Source organism: Trachemys scripta, chromosome 7 (assembly GCF_013100865.1).
Source record: "Trachemys scripta elegans isolate TJP31775 chromosome 7, CAS_Tse_1.0, whole genome shotgun sequence".
In the NCBI taxonomy this organism is placed as follows: Eukaryota; Metazoa; Chordata; order Testudines; family Emydidae; genus Trachemys; species Trachemys scripta.
In genome coordinates, this window is record NC_048304.1 from 121,454,634 (window position 1) to 121,470,458 (window position 15,825).

The window sequence follows — 15,825 nt, forward strand, 5'->3', positions numbered from 1 at the left end:
ATGTAGTCAGACCTGCTTGTTGCCTAACTCTTCCCTTGTTGCTTTTAGGTCTAGAAGTGTCATCTTGGGCTTGGCTCAGAGAAATGTCTTCTATTGTAAAATTGTGACAGATGCTGGAATTCAATGTGTGGAATATACCTGATGACTTTTGTTTGGGAGATACTGATTTATACAAAAAGAAAAATTTCCCTAGGGAACCAAAACCATCTGCTTGTGTTAAGTTACTTTCCAGGGAAGAAGTGCCCCTAAAATTGAATAGTTTATATCATAGCATCATGAGACAGGCATGATATCTTAACCCTTCTTCCTTCTGGGTGGGAGAGGGTTAAGCGGAACTGCTTCCCCTCACTCTAATCTGGTGTCAGGAATAAGGCCCTGCGGCTGTACCTGCTCAGACTCCTGACAGTCTGAGGAGTCCGCTAGGCTGCCTGGTTCACTTAGGAAGCTATCAGGCCAGATCTTAAGCCAGGCAGTAGCTTTCTGGCTGGCTCAATGCACAGGCCTGTGAATTCTCTGCCTCACTCCAAGCCCTGCTTCGGTCCTGCTCCAACCTAGACCCTGCCCTGCACCTTGCCTTGTTCCAGTCCTGTCCCAGCCTCACTCCTGCTTCTGAAACAACCCTGCTCCTGCCTTCTCTGACTCCACGTCTGTCCCTTGGCTCCAGTTCCTCGCTCTGACTCTGTCTTGATCCTGAGCTCTGGCATTTGAACTCGGACGGCTGTTCTTATCTCTTGCTTTGACCTCTGATAGTAATAATTTTGCCATGCCTATAGGCGTGTTAGGTACCCTACAAAACACACAATTTGCCAACAACCTTGCTTTGTAAAGCTTACAATCTAGATTTCATACAGGCATAATGAGCAATGGTGAGTACAGCTCCAAAAAGGAACAGGGACGGGTGAGGTGGGCCAGAGTTAAATTGATAAGATCATACAGTGACTGAATTAGTTCATGTATGCTACTTGGTAGGGTTTGATCTAAACATCATGTAGTTCAGCGGTTCTCAACCCTGGGTCTGGGGCTCCCTGGGGGCTGTGAGCAGGTTTCAGGGGGTCCTCCAAGCAGGGCCAGCATGACTCGCTGGGGCCCAGGGCAGAAAGCCAAAGCCCCACCATGGGGGGCTGAAGCCCGTGGCCCCGAGCCCTGCCACCTGGGGCTGAATCAACTTAGCATTGCGGGACCTCCTATAGCATGGGGCCGGGAGCAATTGCCCTGTTTGCTACACCCTAATGCTGGCCCTGGCTTTTATATGCAGAAAAACAATTGTGGCACAGGTGGGCTGTGGAGTTTTTATAGAATGTTGGGGCAGGGGATAAGAAAGAAAAAAGTCGAGACCTCTGATGTAATTCACACCTTTGTAGGTTTCATGGGAGACATTAACTTCGTGGAGGGATTTAATGAGGAGAGGGTGGTTGAGTAGGTTTTGGAAGGCCTTCCATATGTAAGGGTCAGCATGGAAGAAAGTAGAGTTGCCTGTGGAAGGAGGAAACAAAAATAAATCCAGGCACAGCAAACTGGTATTAATTTTGCATAAACAAAAGGGAGTGGCTGCATTGAGGAACTTGAGCAATAAAAATGTCTTCACCTTTATATCAGCATGAATGACTGTTGCACTTAAAACTGGGGAGGTTGAAGGAGAGTGGTATTCCTCTTTTGTTCTTCCCCAGCAAAAGGGGACAAATAGAGCTGTTTTTTACCGTTCCTTTCATACTCTGGGGCAACCTGGAGTACTTTACAGGAACAAGTTAAATGCCAGCAAAGGGGAAGTTAACAAAAATGCATGTTAAGGCTCAAAATTCCTACTGGGTGTCCCCGGGCAGGTATTTTTGGGCAGAACACCTGTTTTCTGAAATTATCTGCCTCGTGGGATGTCTAAATTAGTCATGATGGTGGTGAGAGAAGAGAACAAGACAGTAATCAGAATGAAAGGGAAGGGGAGGTAACCAGTATGAAGCATTGAAGGTTTTGTGGGACAAAATGGGGAAGAGGTGGCTGCTTTCATTTTGTTCCAATAAAATAAGCTAATTTTTCAGTAAAATATTCAAGCAGACGAATAGGGGAAGATACTTTTTTATGGGGTGAGGGGGAAGAGGAAGAAAACCATAAATAAAAAGAGAAATAGAAAAGTAAAAAAGGTAAAAAGAAGGCATGTGATGCTTCAACTCTATTAGTGAAATATATTTTGGACATCTTTCTATCATTGTACTTCTGTAGGGAAATCCCCTTAATTTGTGTTTTAATTTGAAGGAGTTGATGGCAGAATGCTATTGGTGCTACTACTGGTCACTCACTTCTAGTAAGCTAGTACAGCAGATATTTTACCATGTTTTGTGCTACAGTTTCCGGAAACTCACTATCAATTTCTGAGGGCTGTATGTAATAGCATCTTTTTACCTGTGTAGATAAAGATCATCAGCAATCCCCAGCCTGTCCTTGTTCATGGGAATTGGTCACTTGGTTTCTGAATGCAGTCCAACCCTGTGAAGTATGAAGCAGAGATGCCTTCCCTGTTATGGGGGTTGGATCCTGTCTTTTCTGCATTTGCAAGACTCTACATTAAGGATATAAAGGAAATGAAAGAATCTAAGCAGGTTCCAGGTATGTGTGTCTGATTTCTTTGGTGTGTATAGAAATGTAATGGGTTTAATTAGTAATGGGTGTTATTGTAGAACAGTATCAGCTTTACAAAGTTGCAGTCTTAGTTATGTAGCGCTGACTGTCCAAGGATCTCAGAGTCTTCTTGAACGTTGCTGAGTGAGTCCTCAACACTCCTGTGAGGTAGGTCAGTATTGTCTCCATCAGGACAGCTGAGACACAGAGGTCAAAGAACGTGTATTAATTTATGTAGAATTGTAGTGGCAGTGCTGGAAATGGAACTTAGGAGACCTGATGCCTTCTCCATTGTTCTAACTGGTATGAAACAATCTCTCTAAAATTAAGAGACTTGTTTGGCAGAACAGAAAGGCTTCACTAACTTTCTCTGTATGTGTGTTGCTAGGATCTAATAAAGCTTAATTGTTTAAAAAAATTGTTATGCTTTTTCCCCCTCAAGCCATTTAAAAATGTTTATGGAGGGTTTCCAGACTTTTCTTTTATTGCCTTCATGTTGAAAGGTGGCCACTTTACTGTATTTAAATGTTTTAAAAAAGCAGTGTGTTTTGTCTGGGCACATTCATAGGTAGTAAGAAATAGGAATGGGCTTTGCCTGTTTGGTTTCTACATATGAATGAAGGATACTTCATGTATTTGGAAAGCCTTGTGGTTCATTCTGTGCTGACTCTTATGCCACACCTTTTATTTCCTAACCATTGTTTGAAATTGTATGCTTTGCTGTCTGTTTCCTGTGGAGCTCCAGCCAATATCGCCCACATATATACATTTTCTAATGCAGCATAGGGCTGACATTGGGTTGCTGTTATCACTAGGAAGAACCTAAACAGGCTATAATGGGGTCTATGTACCCCGAAGTATTTCGGGCAGGATTTAAGACTGTTCTTGTGGGGAGGGACAAGGGAAGGAAAACCCATAGGAAAACCTAGAGAGTTAATCATGAAAACCAGCTAGTCCTGAGTAGGTTTATCTACAAGAAAAGCTAGGTATATATATTTATCCCCTTGAATAAAAGAAGGTCCTTGGCTTGCTTTACCCTTGAAGCACTGCTCTTGATTTTTGTTAATATATTAACTTTTCATTGACAATAGGAATGACGCTAGTCTCCTTCCGGAAGCCAAGAACTAGCTTTGTTATGCTCTCCTGACATCTAGTGTTGTGCCCTTAGGGACAACATGGAGTGTACAAGACCAGCATATTTACTTCTGTGGAAATAGATATGATGGGTGTTTTCAAAGAACCTGTTGACCTGGGGCAGTGACCAAATATGGAGTTACTGCTGATGGTTAATCTTGTATTTTAAAATCTGAGATAATGGCCCCATTGTGCTAGGTGCTATGCACACATCAATGAAAAGAATGTCCTTGCCTTCAAAGAATTGACAGACTGTCATCTTTAATTACTTAATCTTTTCTTGATTTAAAAACAATAATACAGAGACTGTCTCTCTCTGTTCTCTGTGTTGTACATCACCTAGCACAGTGGGGTCCTGGCCCATGACTGGGGCTTCTAGATGCTTCTGCAAAACAATTAATAATAGCACACAGTGGAAGAATAAAAATTTTATGAACATCAACAAACATACTCTTGCTCTTCTTTTAACGTCCTAGACAACTACAGCACTTCTTCCTCTCCCAAATATGTTCTTATATTTCTCATTTGTATGCCATGAGGTTTTATTTGAGAGAGATTCCTCATCTGCCACAATTTTTGTCATTAATCTTATAAATAAGGTGCTCATAAAGATGCCACCCTTTTAAAATTGGGGCATGCAAGTTTTCCCCACTTTCTGTGGATTTGTCTCTTTGCACAACCAAGGTCATTGCAGGTGTGTGTGTGTGCGCACGTGTGTACATGTGTGTATATTAACAGACTTTGCTGTGCCATATAAGGATGAAAAGTCATGGAACAAACAATCCTAATTCTCTTGTCCATCTCTTTGGTGGGGGTTGCACGTGTGCACACACACTATATGAACCATCCCAGGTCCTTCCAGCATGTCTTTTTCCCCCACATTCAATGCCATCGGAATAGAACCATACACAAATAAGTGTTCGGTGGGAGGCTGGTGGGGGAACGGGATATGTATACATTTGCTGCCAAAATTCCCCCCTCTAATGGTTTTCTTAAAGACCAGATGCTGTTAAGTATATAATTGGCTAAAAACCAGTCATTAATGATAATTGGGAATGACTTAGGTCGTCACAAAGAGCAATGGGAGGAAATTAAAAAGTAAACATAGGCTGAACTTATGGGAAAACATCCTTGCAGTCAGATCTGTTTGATTGTGAAACAGACTCCCTAGGGAAGGGCCGGAAGGCCCATCACTCAAATTTATTTATGTCGGGATTGTACTGCTCACTAAAGAATGTGCTGTATGGAATGATCCTGCACTGGCACTGGGAGTATGAACTAAATGATCTAATAAGTCTTTTTCCAGATCTAACTGCTAGGATTCTAGGAAACCATGACTAATCCCTTAGAACAGAACTGGGGAAAACGTAAACCCAGCCAGCTTCTCTCCTGTTGTATATGGTGACATGAAGGCTGAAAACCACCCAGATAAAAGCAGCAATTGTGATGCCCCAGACGCCTTGAAATGAGAGTGGGTGTCAAATGCAACAACACAATGTAATTACAGCATGGAAATGAGCCTCTTTTTCAGTGTTAAAGTGCAGCTAGCCAGATTACTGACTCTGCAGTGTGACAGCACCTTATCAACAAAAAAGGGAAGCTATGAATAGTATAAAAGCAGGCTCACTAACAGCAGTCATTAAAGATTCTATGCTTCTATGATTTTGTACTGCTCAGTTAAAGATACGGGGCTCCAGTTTTTATCAAAACTTTTAAGATCCCTGACCCTAAAGAGGTCAGCGGGCAGTTCCACATGTATGATCTATCCATTATACCTCTGTTCAGACAGTCTTTGTAATGGGGACAGAGTGATGGCCAGGCTATATACTAGATAACTCTGTATACAGGCTATATTCTGTAGAACTATACACTCCCTTCTTCCTGTACCTCAGCAACTTTTTCTAGAAGCACAGGCCAAAGTTCTGTCTCTTAAAGACTTCTCGGAAAGCATTACACAGAGTTAAATCTTAGGGTTATAGTATGTAAAACCCAATAAATGGATATTAATAATTTCCAGGGAATTTTCAAAGAGTATTCTGTTTTGCTTAGCAAGTGTAAACATGGTGCACTCAAAACCTTGTAAATAAGTTTTTGGATATTATACATAACTTTTAAACAAAGCTACTAGACAGTACATCTACTGGTATTTAATATATTGACTTTCCCCCTTTTTGTTTCTGTAACAAACATTCAAATACAAGTTTTCAGCATAACATTTTCTATACTTCAGTTCACACACATCAAAACACGTCTCCTCTGATTGTGAGTGATTTCTCAGTCTTTATAGTGTGACCATAGTATGGAATAGCAAAGAGTCCTGTGGCACCTTATAGACTAACAGATGTATTGGAGCATGAGCTTTCGTGGGTGAATACCCGCTTCGTCGGATCACATGCATCTGATGAAGTTGGTATTCACCCACAAAAGCTCATGCTCCAATACGTCTGTTAGTCTATAAGGTGCCACAGGACTCTTAGTCTGGATCTGTAAAAGCAGCAAACATGGCTACCCCTCTGATAGTATGGAACGTGTGTCGTGGACTTTTCAGCGCTTGAGAAATGGCAGAATCTCAGTCCTTTTAAACACTTCAGAATCCTGTCAGGGGATCTCCACAACCAACACCATTCCAGGCTCTGGTTTACTGGCTCACTGGTTCTCTCAGGTGGTGGTGAAACAGAAGACTGTAGCCTGTATCCAAAGAGGTGCAGGGACTGAGACCCAATTCTCACAGCAGACAGACACATCTCTTGGTCCTGCATAGATCAGCCACTGACAGTCTACAGAGCTGTCTGTAACTCTTATATTTATAACCTCCCCCCGCATACACACACACACACACACACACACACACACATGCTCCAGCTCAGCTCTCCAAGGGTGACCCATCCAGTTGGGTTGCCCACAGTGAACACATCATATACGGCCTCCAAACAGCTGTTGAACGCATCAAGTCACTGCCACACCCTGTTCTGGAAACTTCTGGGTCCTTCTGAGTTGCCATGACCTGCTCTCTGCATGTGTGTAGAGACATGGAGTGTCCAACTAAGATTTATGTCTCCTTCACACTGCTTCTCACCTTACCTTCTTTCCCTTCAAGAAACAAAGTCAAATGCTGCAGAATAAAGCATGTGAGTTATATCCGAAATAACTGTAATGGAGAATTTAAAAATTATAAATGTATATAGCTGTTTACTAAGAGCTTGATTGAGAATATCCTTCACTTCATGCAGGCCACAGGGTGACTGGTAGCTGGTAATGGATTTTGATATCTACCATTCTGAGCAGAGTTTGAACCAGTGACCTAGAGATGGAGAAACTCCTGATTTAGTTCCTCAAACCATCCAGTTAAATAACTCAACAATATAAAACACCAGTATGTCACCCTTTAAAGAAATGCTGGCAAATGCTGTTTAAATCTCAGTGAGGTGGCTTTCTGTATGTTCTTCTAGGGATTGGGAGTCAGCACTCCCAGCTGCACAACTTAGTCATTCTGTGCCTCAATGTTCCCATCTGTGAAAAGGGCAGAATAATGTACCGAGGACTGCCTCTGCACTGTACAAAAGTGAAGCAAGGCACAGTCCCCGCCCTGAGATGTTTACAGTGCAGCTGAAACATAATGGTGGTAATATTTGCCTATGTCAAGGGTGGTGAAGTATAATTACTGTATATAAACTGCCTTGGCATCCTTGGAAGAGTTTTTCTATATAAGCATTAATTGTTGTTTATGATTAAACATAGGGAGAAGACAAAAGGAAAGTGGTCAGTCCTGTAAATGTTTCCTACTCTAGCCCTTATCTGCAGCTGCACAACAAATACACCCAGCTCTGAGATCACAGCAGTGGATAATTCTTCAATGCATGTTGTGAGCTTTTGTCAGCACAACTTCCATATAAATTGTGTGGCTAAACACTTGTGCATCACCTTGAAAACTTGCCTGTGACTCAGAAATGTGAAGAAGTTAATTCCAGGCCCATTGAAGGTTATTGAAGACCTGTTCAGGCTATGTCTCTGGCTATGTAGAATAGGTTATTTTAGGGTTTTAATCAGTTTTGATTCCACACATTAAACTGACCTCCTGACTGTTGTATGTGCATTAAAATATCCCATGTCTTCCTTCATAAGGTTAGGGATTTGCCTTGGTGTCTTGAGCCAAATCTTTCCCTCTCCAATTCCTAGTTTTGTTCAGCGTGTCGTATGCTAGTTGCCAGCTGTCCATATCATATGGGTCTGCATCTCAGTGGGGCTGCAATCTTTTGAAATGGAAGATACTGTAATATATGCATTTAAAATAATTAGCAGTCCAAGTTATTTAAATCTCTTGAATTACCTTCTCTCCTTTCTACATAGTGTGTTGTTCTGATGGTATGAGCACTAATGCATTCTGTGGTTGTATATATGGCATGTCGCATGAGTGTTTACTTAAGCGTTTTTAGTTTTGTTTCTCGATAAAGGTATTGGGTGGTCATAGTGGCTTCCGTATTTCTTAAGTGAATGCTGGGCAGAAGCTGACAAAAGGGCTTTGAGGTTTCTCAGACATATTTTGATACTCAATAGCGTTGTCAAAGTCTGTTTCATGGAAGCATAGAAATGAAGTCTGGAAGGGATATTTTATGGGGGGACTGGTTGCAGTGGTTAAATGAGCTAGTAGTTTCCCCTGATACCTGCATCTTGTGCTTCAGAATCTAAGTTTGTCTATTTTAAATGGTCCCTTTCTTAGCCCTTTTGGTTGTGAAAATAGCCTTAAAAATTTAAAAGATTCAGTGATTTCTGCCTCAATCTGTAGACAGCCTCAAATAGAAGTACAGGGAGATGTATAAACTGCTCATATTTATTTAAAAGAACGTTTACTCTGAAGCCTAATGATGACAAATAAAATCACATTTAACTATTTTGCAGCTAGTCAAAATATTCAAGAAAGGAGAGAGAGGATCAAATTATGAAGACCTGTAGTGTCTGTTGACTACAAAATTCAAAACTGTTGACATCTCCTTTTAGCATAGTAAGTGGGTGGCACTAGTACTGTGCCTCAGTGTACTCCATGAACTAGTACAACTATTTTTTCCCATTTTCATCGATCAGGTATTTTTGATATAAGTAAACATTCGCTAACTTTAAAACTCATTGAAAGAACAAGAGGATCCTCTTTCTAATGACGTGAATGGCTAACCAATGTAGAACTCCTGCAAGCAGTATTCGGTCACACTTAACGGAAATATTCTGTGTCTTTCTCCATAGGTATATTCTTTTATAATGGACATCCAATAAGACAGGTGGATGTTGTTGGGACAGTGGTTCTAACAAAAGAACGAGATGCCTTCTATAACTATGGAGGTAAGAAGAGTTTTTTTGTTTCTTAGCATTTCCTGGATTCCAACCTTCATAACCGTTAGAACCTAGAAGTTGTCTCATTGGTTTGGACCATTGTCTGTTCTTGAAAAGACACTCTTTCTTGATTATACTTTTCACTGTTTTATAACACATTTCAGACGAAGATTTCAAAGCACTTTAAAAAGGCAAGAAAGTATTATCCCTGTTTTTCAGGCGGGGAAGCTAAGGAGACATGATTAAGTATCATTGATTTGCTGTGTGGCCTTGGGTGAGTCAGAGCAGGGAATAGAATCCAGGAACACAGACTCTTGCTCTTAACTTGTATGCAAAACTCTTATCAAATGTAAATAGATCTGATGGTTTCTGCAAAGGGGAAGTCACTTCCCTTTTCTCCTTACTAGCATGAAGGGATCCCTTCTAGTTTTTTTTTCCTTTTGCCCCCATGTCTTAGGACCAGAGTTTTAAAGGTATTTAGATGTGCAAAAATGCAGATAGGTGTGTAGTGGAATTTTCCCATTGGCATTTAGGTGGGTAGGAGCTTTTGAAAATCCACTGGGTGCCTATTTGCATCTCTAGGTGCCAGATAGCTTTAAAAAACTGGGCCTTAGCCATCCTGTTTTGCAAAGGCATGCTATTTGGGATTCTGAATCCACCCATGCTATTTACTGACTGAAAGGTTGCTGTTCAATAAGATGAGTCACTTGCTCTCTACCCCACTCATAATAGAATATTTATGCTTCCCCAGTGCACCAGTCCTTGCCTTCATCCACAAGGAGCTTCTCCCCTCCACTCCAACTTCTCCCAAACTTCAGACATTTTCACTAACCTAGCTTTTTTTTTCTTTTTTTTTAAACTCTCCTTCCAGGCCCTTGTACTAAATTGGAATTTCTGCTGTAAAGAAGGGCACACTGGAATAGTGATGGCACATCAGGTTGGCGTGGGCACCTGAGGAGAGGAAGGGTGGGATGGGACAGTGGTTATGGCATATGCCTGGGACTGGGGAGATCACCATCCAGTTCCCTGCTTCGCCAAAGTTTTCCTGTATGGGTTTGGGTGAGTCACTTAATCTCTTGTGCTTCTGTTCCCCATCTGTAAAATGGGGATTATAACACTTCCTGCCTCGTAGGGGTGTTGTGAGGAGAGATTAAAGACTGTGAAATACTCAGCTGCTATGGTAATAGGGACCATGTAAATACCTAAAATAAGAGGTGGAAGGATGATCCGTGGTGAAAGTGAAGTCAGAAATCTAATGAGATCTTGTATTGGACATCACTTCAAATACTAAAGTGTCTCCTGTGTTTAGATTGTCTGTCTGTCTGTCTTCTCTGTTTTTGGCAAGCAGTTGGCATGGTTGGATGCTGCTGCAGTATAATAATAAAAGGATCTGAGTTTGCAAGAACACTTGAAGGGAAAGGGGGTTCCACATATTGGTCTAAGATAGCTCAAGACATCTGACCAGTGCAGGATACAGAAGAATAAAAACAAAAGAACCTGAGAATGTGTGGACTTAAGGTCTCGGATGCTAGATCAACAGGTTTGAATAGAGCTATCATCTAGCCTGCTCTCCTCCGACCTTTTTGCATTCAACTTTTGCCAAGATATTTGAGCAGTTGGAACAACGGTGGAGAAGACTTTTCAAAGGCACAAATGGCAGCTAGATGCCCAACTCTCTTTGAAAGTCAGTGGTATTTAGGGCCTTCACTACCATTTGTGCTTCTGAAAAACCTCTTCCCTAAATACATGCCTGCATTTGTGAGGGTTGTCTCTTTCACTTTGCAGTTCTGTGACTTAGTCCATCTGAGAATCTTAAAGTACTTTAAAAACATTGAATTAAGCCTTGCTGCACACCTTAAAATGGGTAAATTGCCCCCAATCAGCAAATGAGGCTTGGATGGGGAATGAGGCACAGAGGTAAAGGCCAAAACTTAGAATTCAGGGGGCAGCTGTGAGTGCTCAGCGTTCTGTAAATCGGACCACTTATTTCTGTGCTTAAATATAGATATAGGGGCGAAACTCTAGGAACCCAGCTTCGTAAATCTTGGCCTAAGTGACTTGCCCAAGGTCATGGTAGAATTCTGTTTGGCAGGATCAGAACCTGTATATCTCAGTACCATTCCTTAACTCTAAGACCATCTTTCTGCCTCAGGTCTGACAGCTCCATTTCTGACCTTTTAAAAAAGAATTGGAATGGGGGCAGGGGAAAAAGAGTTGTATTGAGAACATTGGTGTGTCCTCTGCTGTCTCTGAGAGAATACCTAGTTTCATCATGGTTAGTTGAAGAGGAGTGGGAGTCAGGACTCCCAAAGCTTATTTCTGACTGTGGCTGTCTTGCTGTGTAACCCTGGACGAGTCAAACCAGCATTCTCCAAAGTGGCCTCTGATTTTGAGAGCCTCAATTGTTTTGGATGCCCAACTTGAGATATAGGGCTGGAGGTGCCAAGCAGCGCGGTGATAATAATTTATGGACGCTCAGCACTCCTGAAAATCGGACCCAAGTTGCCTTGAGTTGACCACTCAAAATTAGAAGCTACTTTTGAAAATGTTAGTTTAAACCCCTTTCTGCTTCCATTAACTTCATTTTTATATATAATATAGTGCAATAACACCTAGAGGCATTGAATCAGGATTGTACTAGGTGCTGTACATACATACACACAAAGACATGGTCTGGTCCCAAAGAATTTACAGTCTAAATGTTAAAGGGTAGTAATACTTGCCTACATTGTGTGGGTTTTGTAAGGCCTAATTAATATAAGATACTCTAAGATGAAAGGGGCTGTAGATGTGCAGAATATGGTAGATGGGTTTTGTTTCAGTGTGTTTATGATTTTACTTAAAATATTTGAGTTAACATTTGCAGTGCAATTTTCAATAGATGCAGAGAGAGGATGCTGCAAAAGTCTAAATTGAGGACTACTTTTGGCACGTGATTCAGAATAAGATGAAGTATTATACTATTTAGAAAAATAATGCAAATAACGTGTCCTTCTATGGCTGAGCCAAAGGGGTACTGACAAAACAAGTAGGGCTGTGCTGTGGGTTAAGATCTCTTGGAATGCCAAGACCAATTGTTTCCTTGATTACTGCAATTCTCTTACAGTGGATGACAGTACTGGGGTCATAAACTGCATCTGCTGGAAAAATCTCAGGGAAGCAGAAAAGCCTTTCTCAGGTAATGTATGAATACATAACAGTTTTCAGCTGTGACTTAATAACACTTCCATTTGTGTGGGTTGTGGGTTTTTTTTTTTTTTTTTTCAGATTGTATGGTAAATTATCAAGTCAACACAAGAGCAAATTGCATTCACAGGCACAAAGAATATTTACAAGTACATCCTATAGTCTGGGCTGCTTTGAGAGGCTTACCCTGTAACATAGTTTCTCCCTATACAGTCGTCTTGTGCTGTTACTAATGGTGATGCCAACAATAACATTGCATCTATGACCATTAGTACCACTGCTTATCAGAGTGATGTAGCGTTTGTTTGACAGTACAAAGAATTTTCTTCCTATGGCCCATTGTGTGACCTCATCTGGTAAAAAAAAAAAAAAAAAAAAAAAAAAAAATCTTGGAAACTTGCCATTTGTTACAGCTGCAATTTGCAAACCGAACCAGTTGACTTTTGTGGCCTGTTCTGTTTTTTCTCTGATACATCATGCATGTGTGTGCCCACCATTTTTCAGTTTGTGTGGATATTTGTTTTTCCTGCTCCCACATGTATGTGACCATCATTGAGTGCCATGAAAATAGCCTATAACCACCTGAAAACATGAAGGAAATTGTTCAGTGAGCTGAACTGTTCCAAATCTGCAAAAAAGTGGTGATGCAGTCCTTGGAGATCAGTAGTAGTGAAATTGTTTACTTATGTCTGGCTTCCTTTCCTAAGGCATTTTCCCCCCTTGCTACTCCCTTAACTGCTTTACACTCAGATTAGGGGTGTGGAAAAGTCCATTGAAGTCTTGCACTGAATTCAAGAGGCTCTAGATCAGACACATTTATAACTGATATCACACTGTCACCCTTGAGGTCAGTTATACGTTGGGGGAGGGGGAGAATTCTCTGCTGGTGTAACTGGGTGGAAGACTTTTGAAGTCAGTGGAACGGTGCTCATTTACACCAGTAGATAATTTGGCCCTGTGTGTTTAACAGAGCTGATTTTAATGCATGTCTCACTCCCAAATAAGTATATCAAGGTAAAGCATTAATTTCCAAAATATAATACGCCAATAAGGCCACCAAGTTTCTTCTGGAAGGTGTATTAGTCTGTGTTCGTTCTGAGCAGGTTAGCAAATGGTGCTGCTACCTTTTTGTAGAATATGATCTGTTTTCTTTGGATAATCTCTTTCCATTGGTAAAATAGCTTATAATTTATAAAACCATCTGTTGGAAGAAACAGGCAGATTCTTTTCCAGCCTGCTGCAGCCATGATTGTAGCTGCCAGGATCACGCTTTAGGTTTCAAACAATTAAGGAATCAGCTTGACTCTCAAGCAAAGGTGTTACATAAATGTGAAGATCTGTCAAGATACATTCACATCATTACAGGCACAAAATGGCACCACATGACTGCTTTTGTGTTACCTCAGATGACTCAGGCTTTCCCTTCTATATGGAGATATTCCTTCCTATCTCATAGAACTGGAAGGGACCCTGAAAGGTCATCGAGTCCAGCCTGCTGCTTTCACTAGCAGGACCAAGTACTGATTTTGCCCCAGATCCCTAAGTGGCCCCCTCAAGGATTGAACTCACAACTCTGGGTTTAGTAGGCCAATGCTCAAACCACTGAGCTATCCCTCCCCCTATATGACAGCACTGCTGATTTTGCTGAGCCTAACAGTCTGCAAGGGATGCCCAATTTACAATTAAAATCTTTGTTTTTGATCACAGTTCAGGTTTTGTTCCCGGTGAGAAATTGAGATGTGTTTTTCCATGAAGAACAATACCTGAATAGTTTTTAAAAAAAACAAATAAGTAACTGCAGAGCCTTAAACTAAAAACGGACACATCAGAGATGTGCTGCCTGGGAACTCCAATGATGCCGAGCATGCTGCCCTCTTTAATAAGATGGCACCATGAAACTTCGGTTCTTCTTCAAGTGCTGTTCCTGTGGGTGCTCCATTTCAGGTGTTTGTGCGTCCTGGTGCCATTGATCGGAGTAGCAGTGTCCCTCTGGATTGCGCATGCACAGTGATTGTCTTGCGGCGCCGTTGGAGCCACATCTAGCACGCGTGCGCCCTGACCCCCTCAGTTCCTTCTCAACTGTTCTCAGCCTGAAATGGAGCTCCGTAGCAGTGTCGACGACAGCATAGGAAAATAATGAGAAATAGTTTGAATTAATTAGTGATATTTAAGTTTTAGTTTGTTAATAGTTTCCCATCTCCTTTTTCCTTTTGGAAAAAAAGAATTCCTCTTTACACTTCAATCAACCGATTCACCTGTCTAAATTTTATCCCAAACCCCATGGGAAAACACAAGAGGCTGTCCTACATACTTTAGATGTCAGGCACACATTAATATTCTACCTGGACAGAACACAGCCCTTCTGAAAATCCCCCCGACTTTTTGTTTCCACAACACAGTGTTCCAAGGGCTCTGCAATATCCACACAGAGATGATTGAAATGGATCTCCAATTGCATCCATGTGTGTTATCAACAGCACAAAACAGAACTCCCATCAGGGATTAGCGCCCATTCAACAAGATCAGTGTCTACCTCAATAGCTTTCTTAAATAACGTACCAGTCGTAGACATATGCAGAGCGGCCACTGGGCCTCTGAACACACATTTCCGAACCATTATGCAATTACTCAAGGTTCAAGCTCAGACACAATGCTAGGTCTCATGGTGCTAGCCTCCACTGTGCATACAACTCCGAAGCCCCTTCCATCCACACAAGGGCGCTGCTCTTCAGTCACCTGAAGTGGTGAACCCACAGGTACAGCACTTGGAGAAGAAGAGAAGATTACTCACTCTGTGCAGTAGCTGAGGTTCTTTAAGATGTGTGTCCCTCTGTGTGCTCCACTACCCACTCCTCGCCTTTACTTCGGAGTTCGCAGTATGGACTGTACTGTAGAGAAGGAACAGAGGGCGTCGGGTCATGCATGCACTTGATGAGGTGCCAACGTCTCACTGCGCATGCACGACCCAGATGGACACTACTACCAAAAATCTCAAATCAACGGTGCCGGGATGCACTGACACCTGAAGTGGAGCACCCACAGGGACACGCATCTTGAAGAACCTCAACTACTGCACAGGTTAAGTAACCGTCTCCTCTTAGCTGATCTTCTCTGATAATTCTGCCTTGAAATTGTGACAACGAAAGCATCATTCTAAGATTTATCTCTGATTACCCAACATCTTTTGCATCAGAACTAGGCACATCTTGCAGCAGTGATCTAGTTGAACAAATGAAGAAGCTCCAGGAAGAGGTGCTCCAGAAAACCAAGCTGGAAATTGGGGATGTTGTCAGAGTCCGAGGTCATATCCGAATCTACAGAGAGCAGCGAGAAATTCAGGCCTCCATCTATTGTGAGCAGTATCGGTTTCTCTTAAATAACCACAACACAATAATTAAGTGAACTTGTGACAAGATCGCAGTGCTGGATATTAAGTTATTAGCTTCGCTTCAGCTTTATCTCAGAGCATTTCATACATCCTATGTTTGATATGATTTCTGATCTAATACTTCTGCATTGTAATTCTCGAGGTGAAACTGAATGTGTTTTTAATAAGCAACATAATCTTAGTCC

General features: G+C 41.6%; 1 protein-coding gene across 9 annotated transcripts in view; it reads left to right on the forward strand.

Moving 5' to 3' along the window:
- The window catches only part of STN1 (STN1 subunit of CST complex), a 69,089-nt gene that overhangs the window by 21,096 nt on the left and 32,168 nt on the right, over positions 1-15,825 (forward strand). For all 9 annotated transcript variants that reach the window (XM_034778008.1, XM_034778003.1, XM_034778004.1 and 6 more), the window contains 4 exons: positions 2,403-2,598; positions 8,980-9,075; positions 12,173-12,244; positions 15,446-15,604. In XM_034778008.1, coding sequence (XP_034633899.1) covers positions 2,466-2,598; positions 8,980-9,075; positions 12,173-12,244; positions 15,446-15,604 — 460 coding nt within the window. In that variant the 5' untranslated portion in view covers positions 2,403-2,465. The remainder of the gene's footprint in view (positions 1-2,402; positions 2,599-8,979; positions 9,076-12,172; positions 12,245-15,445; positions 15,605-15,825) is intronic.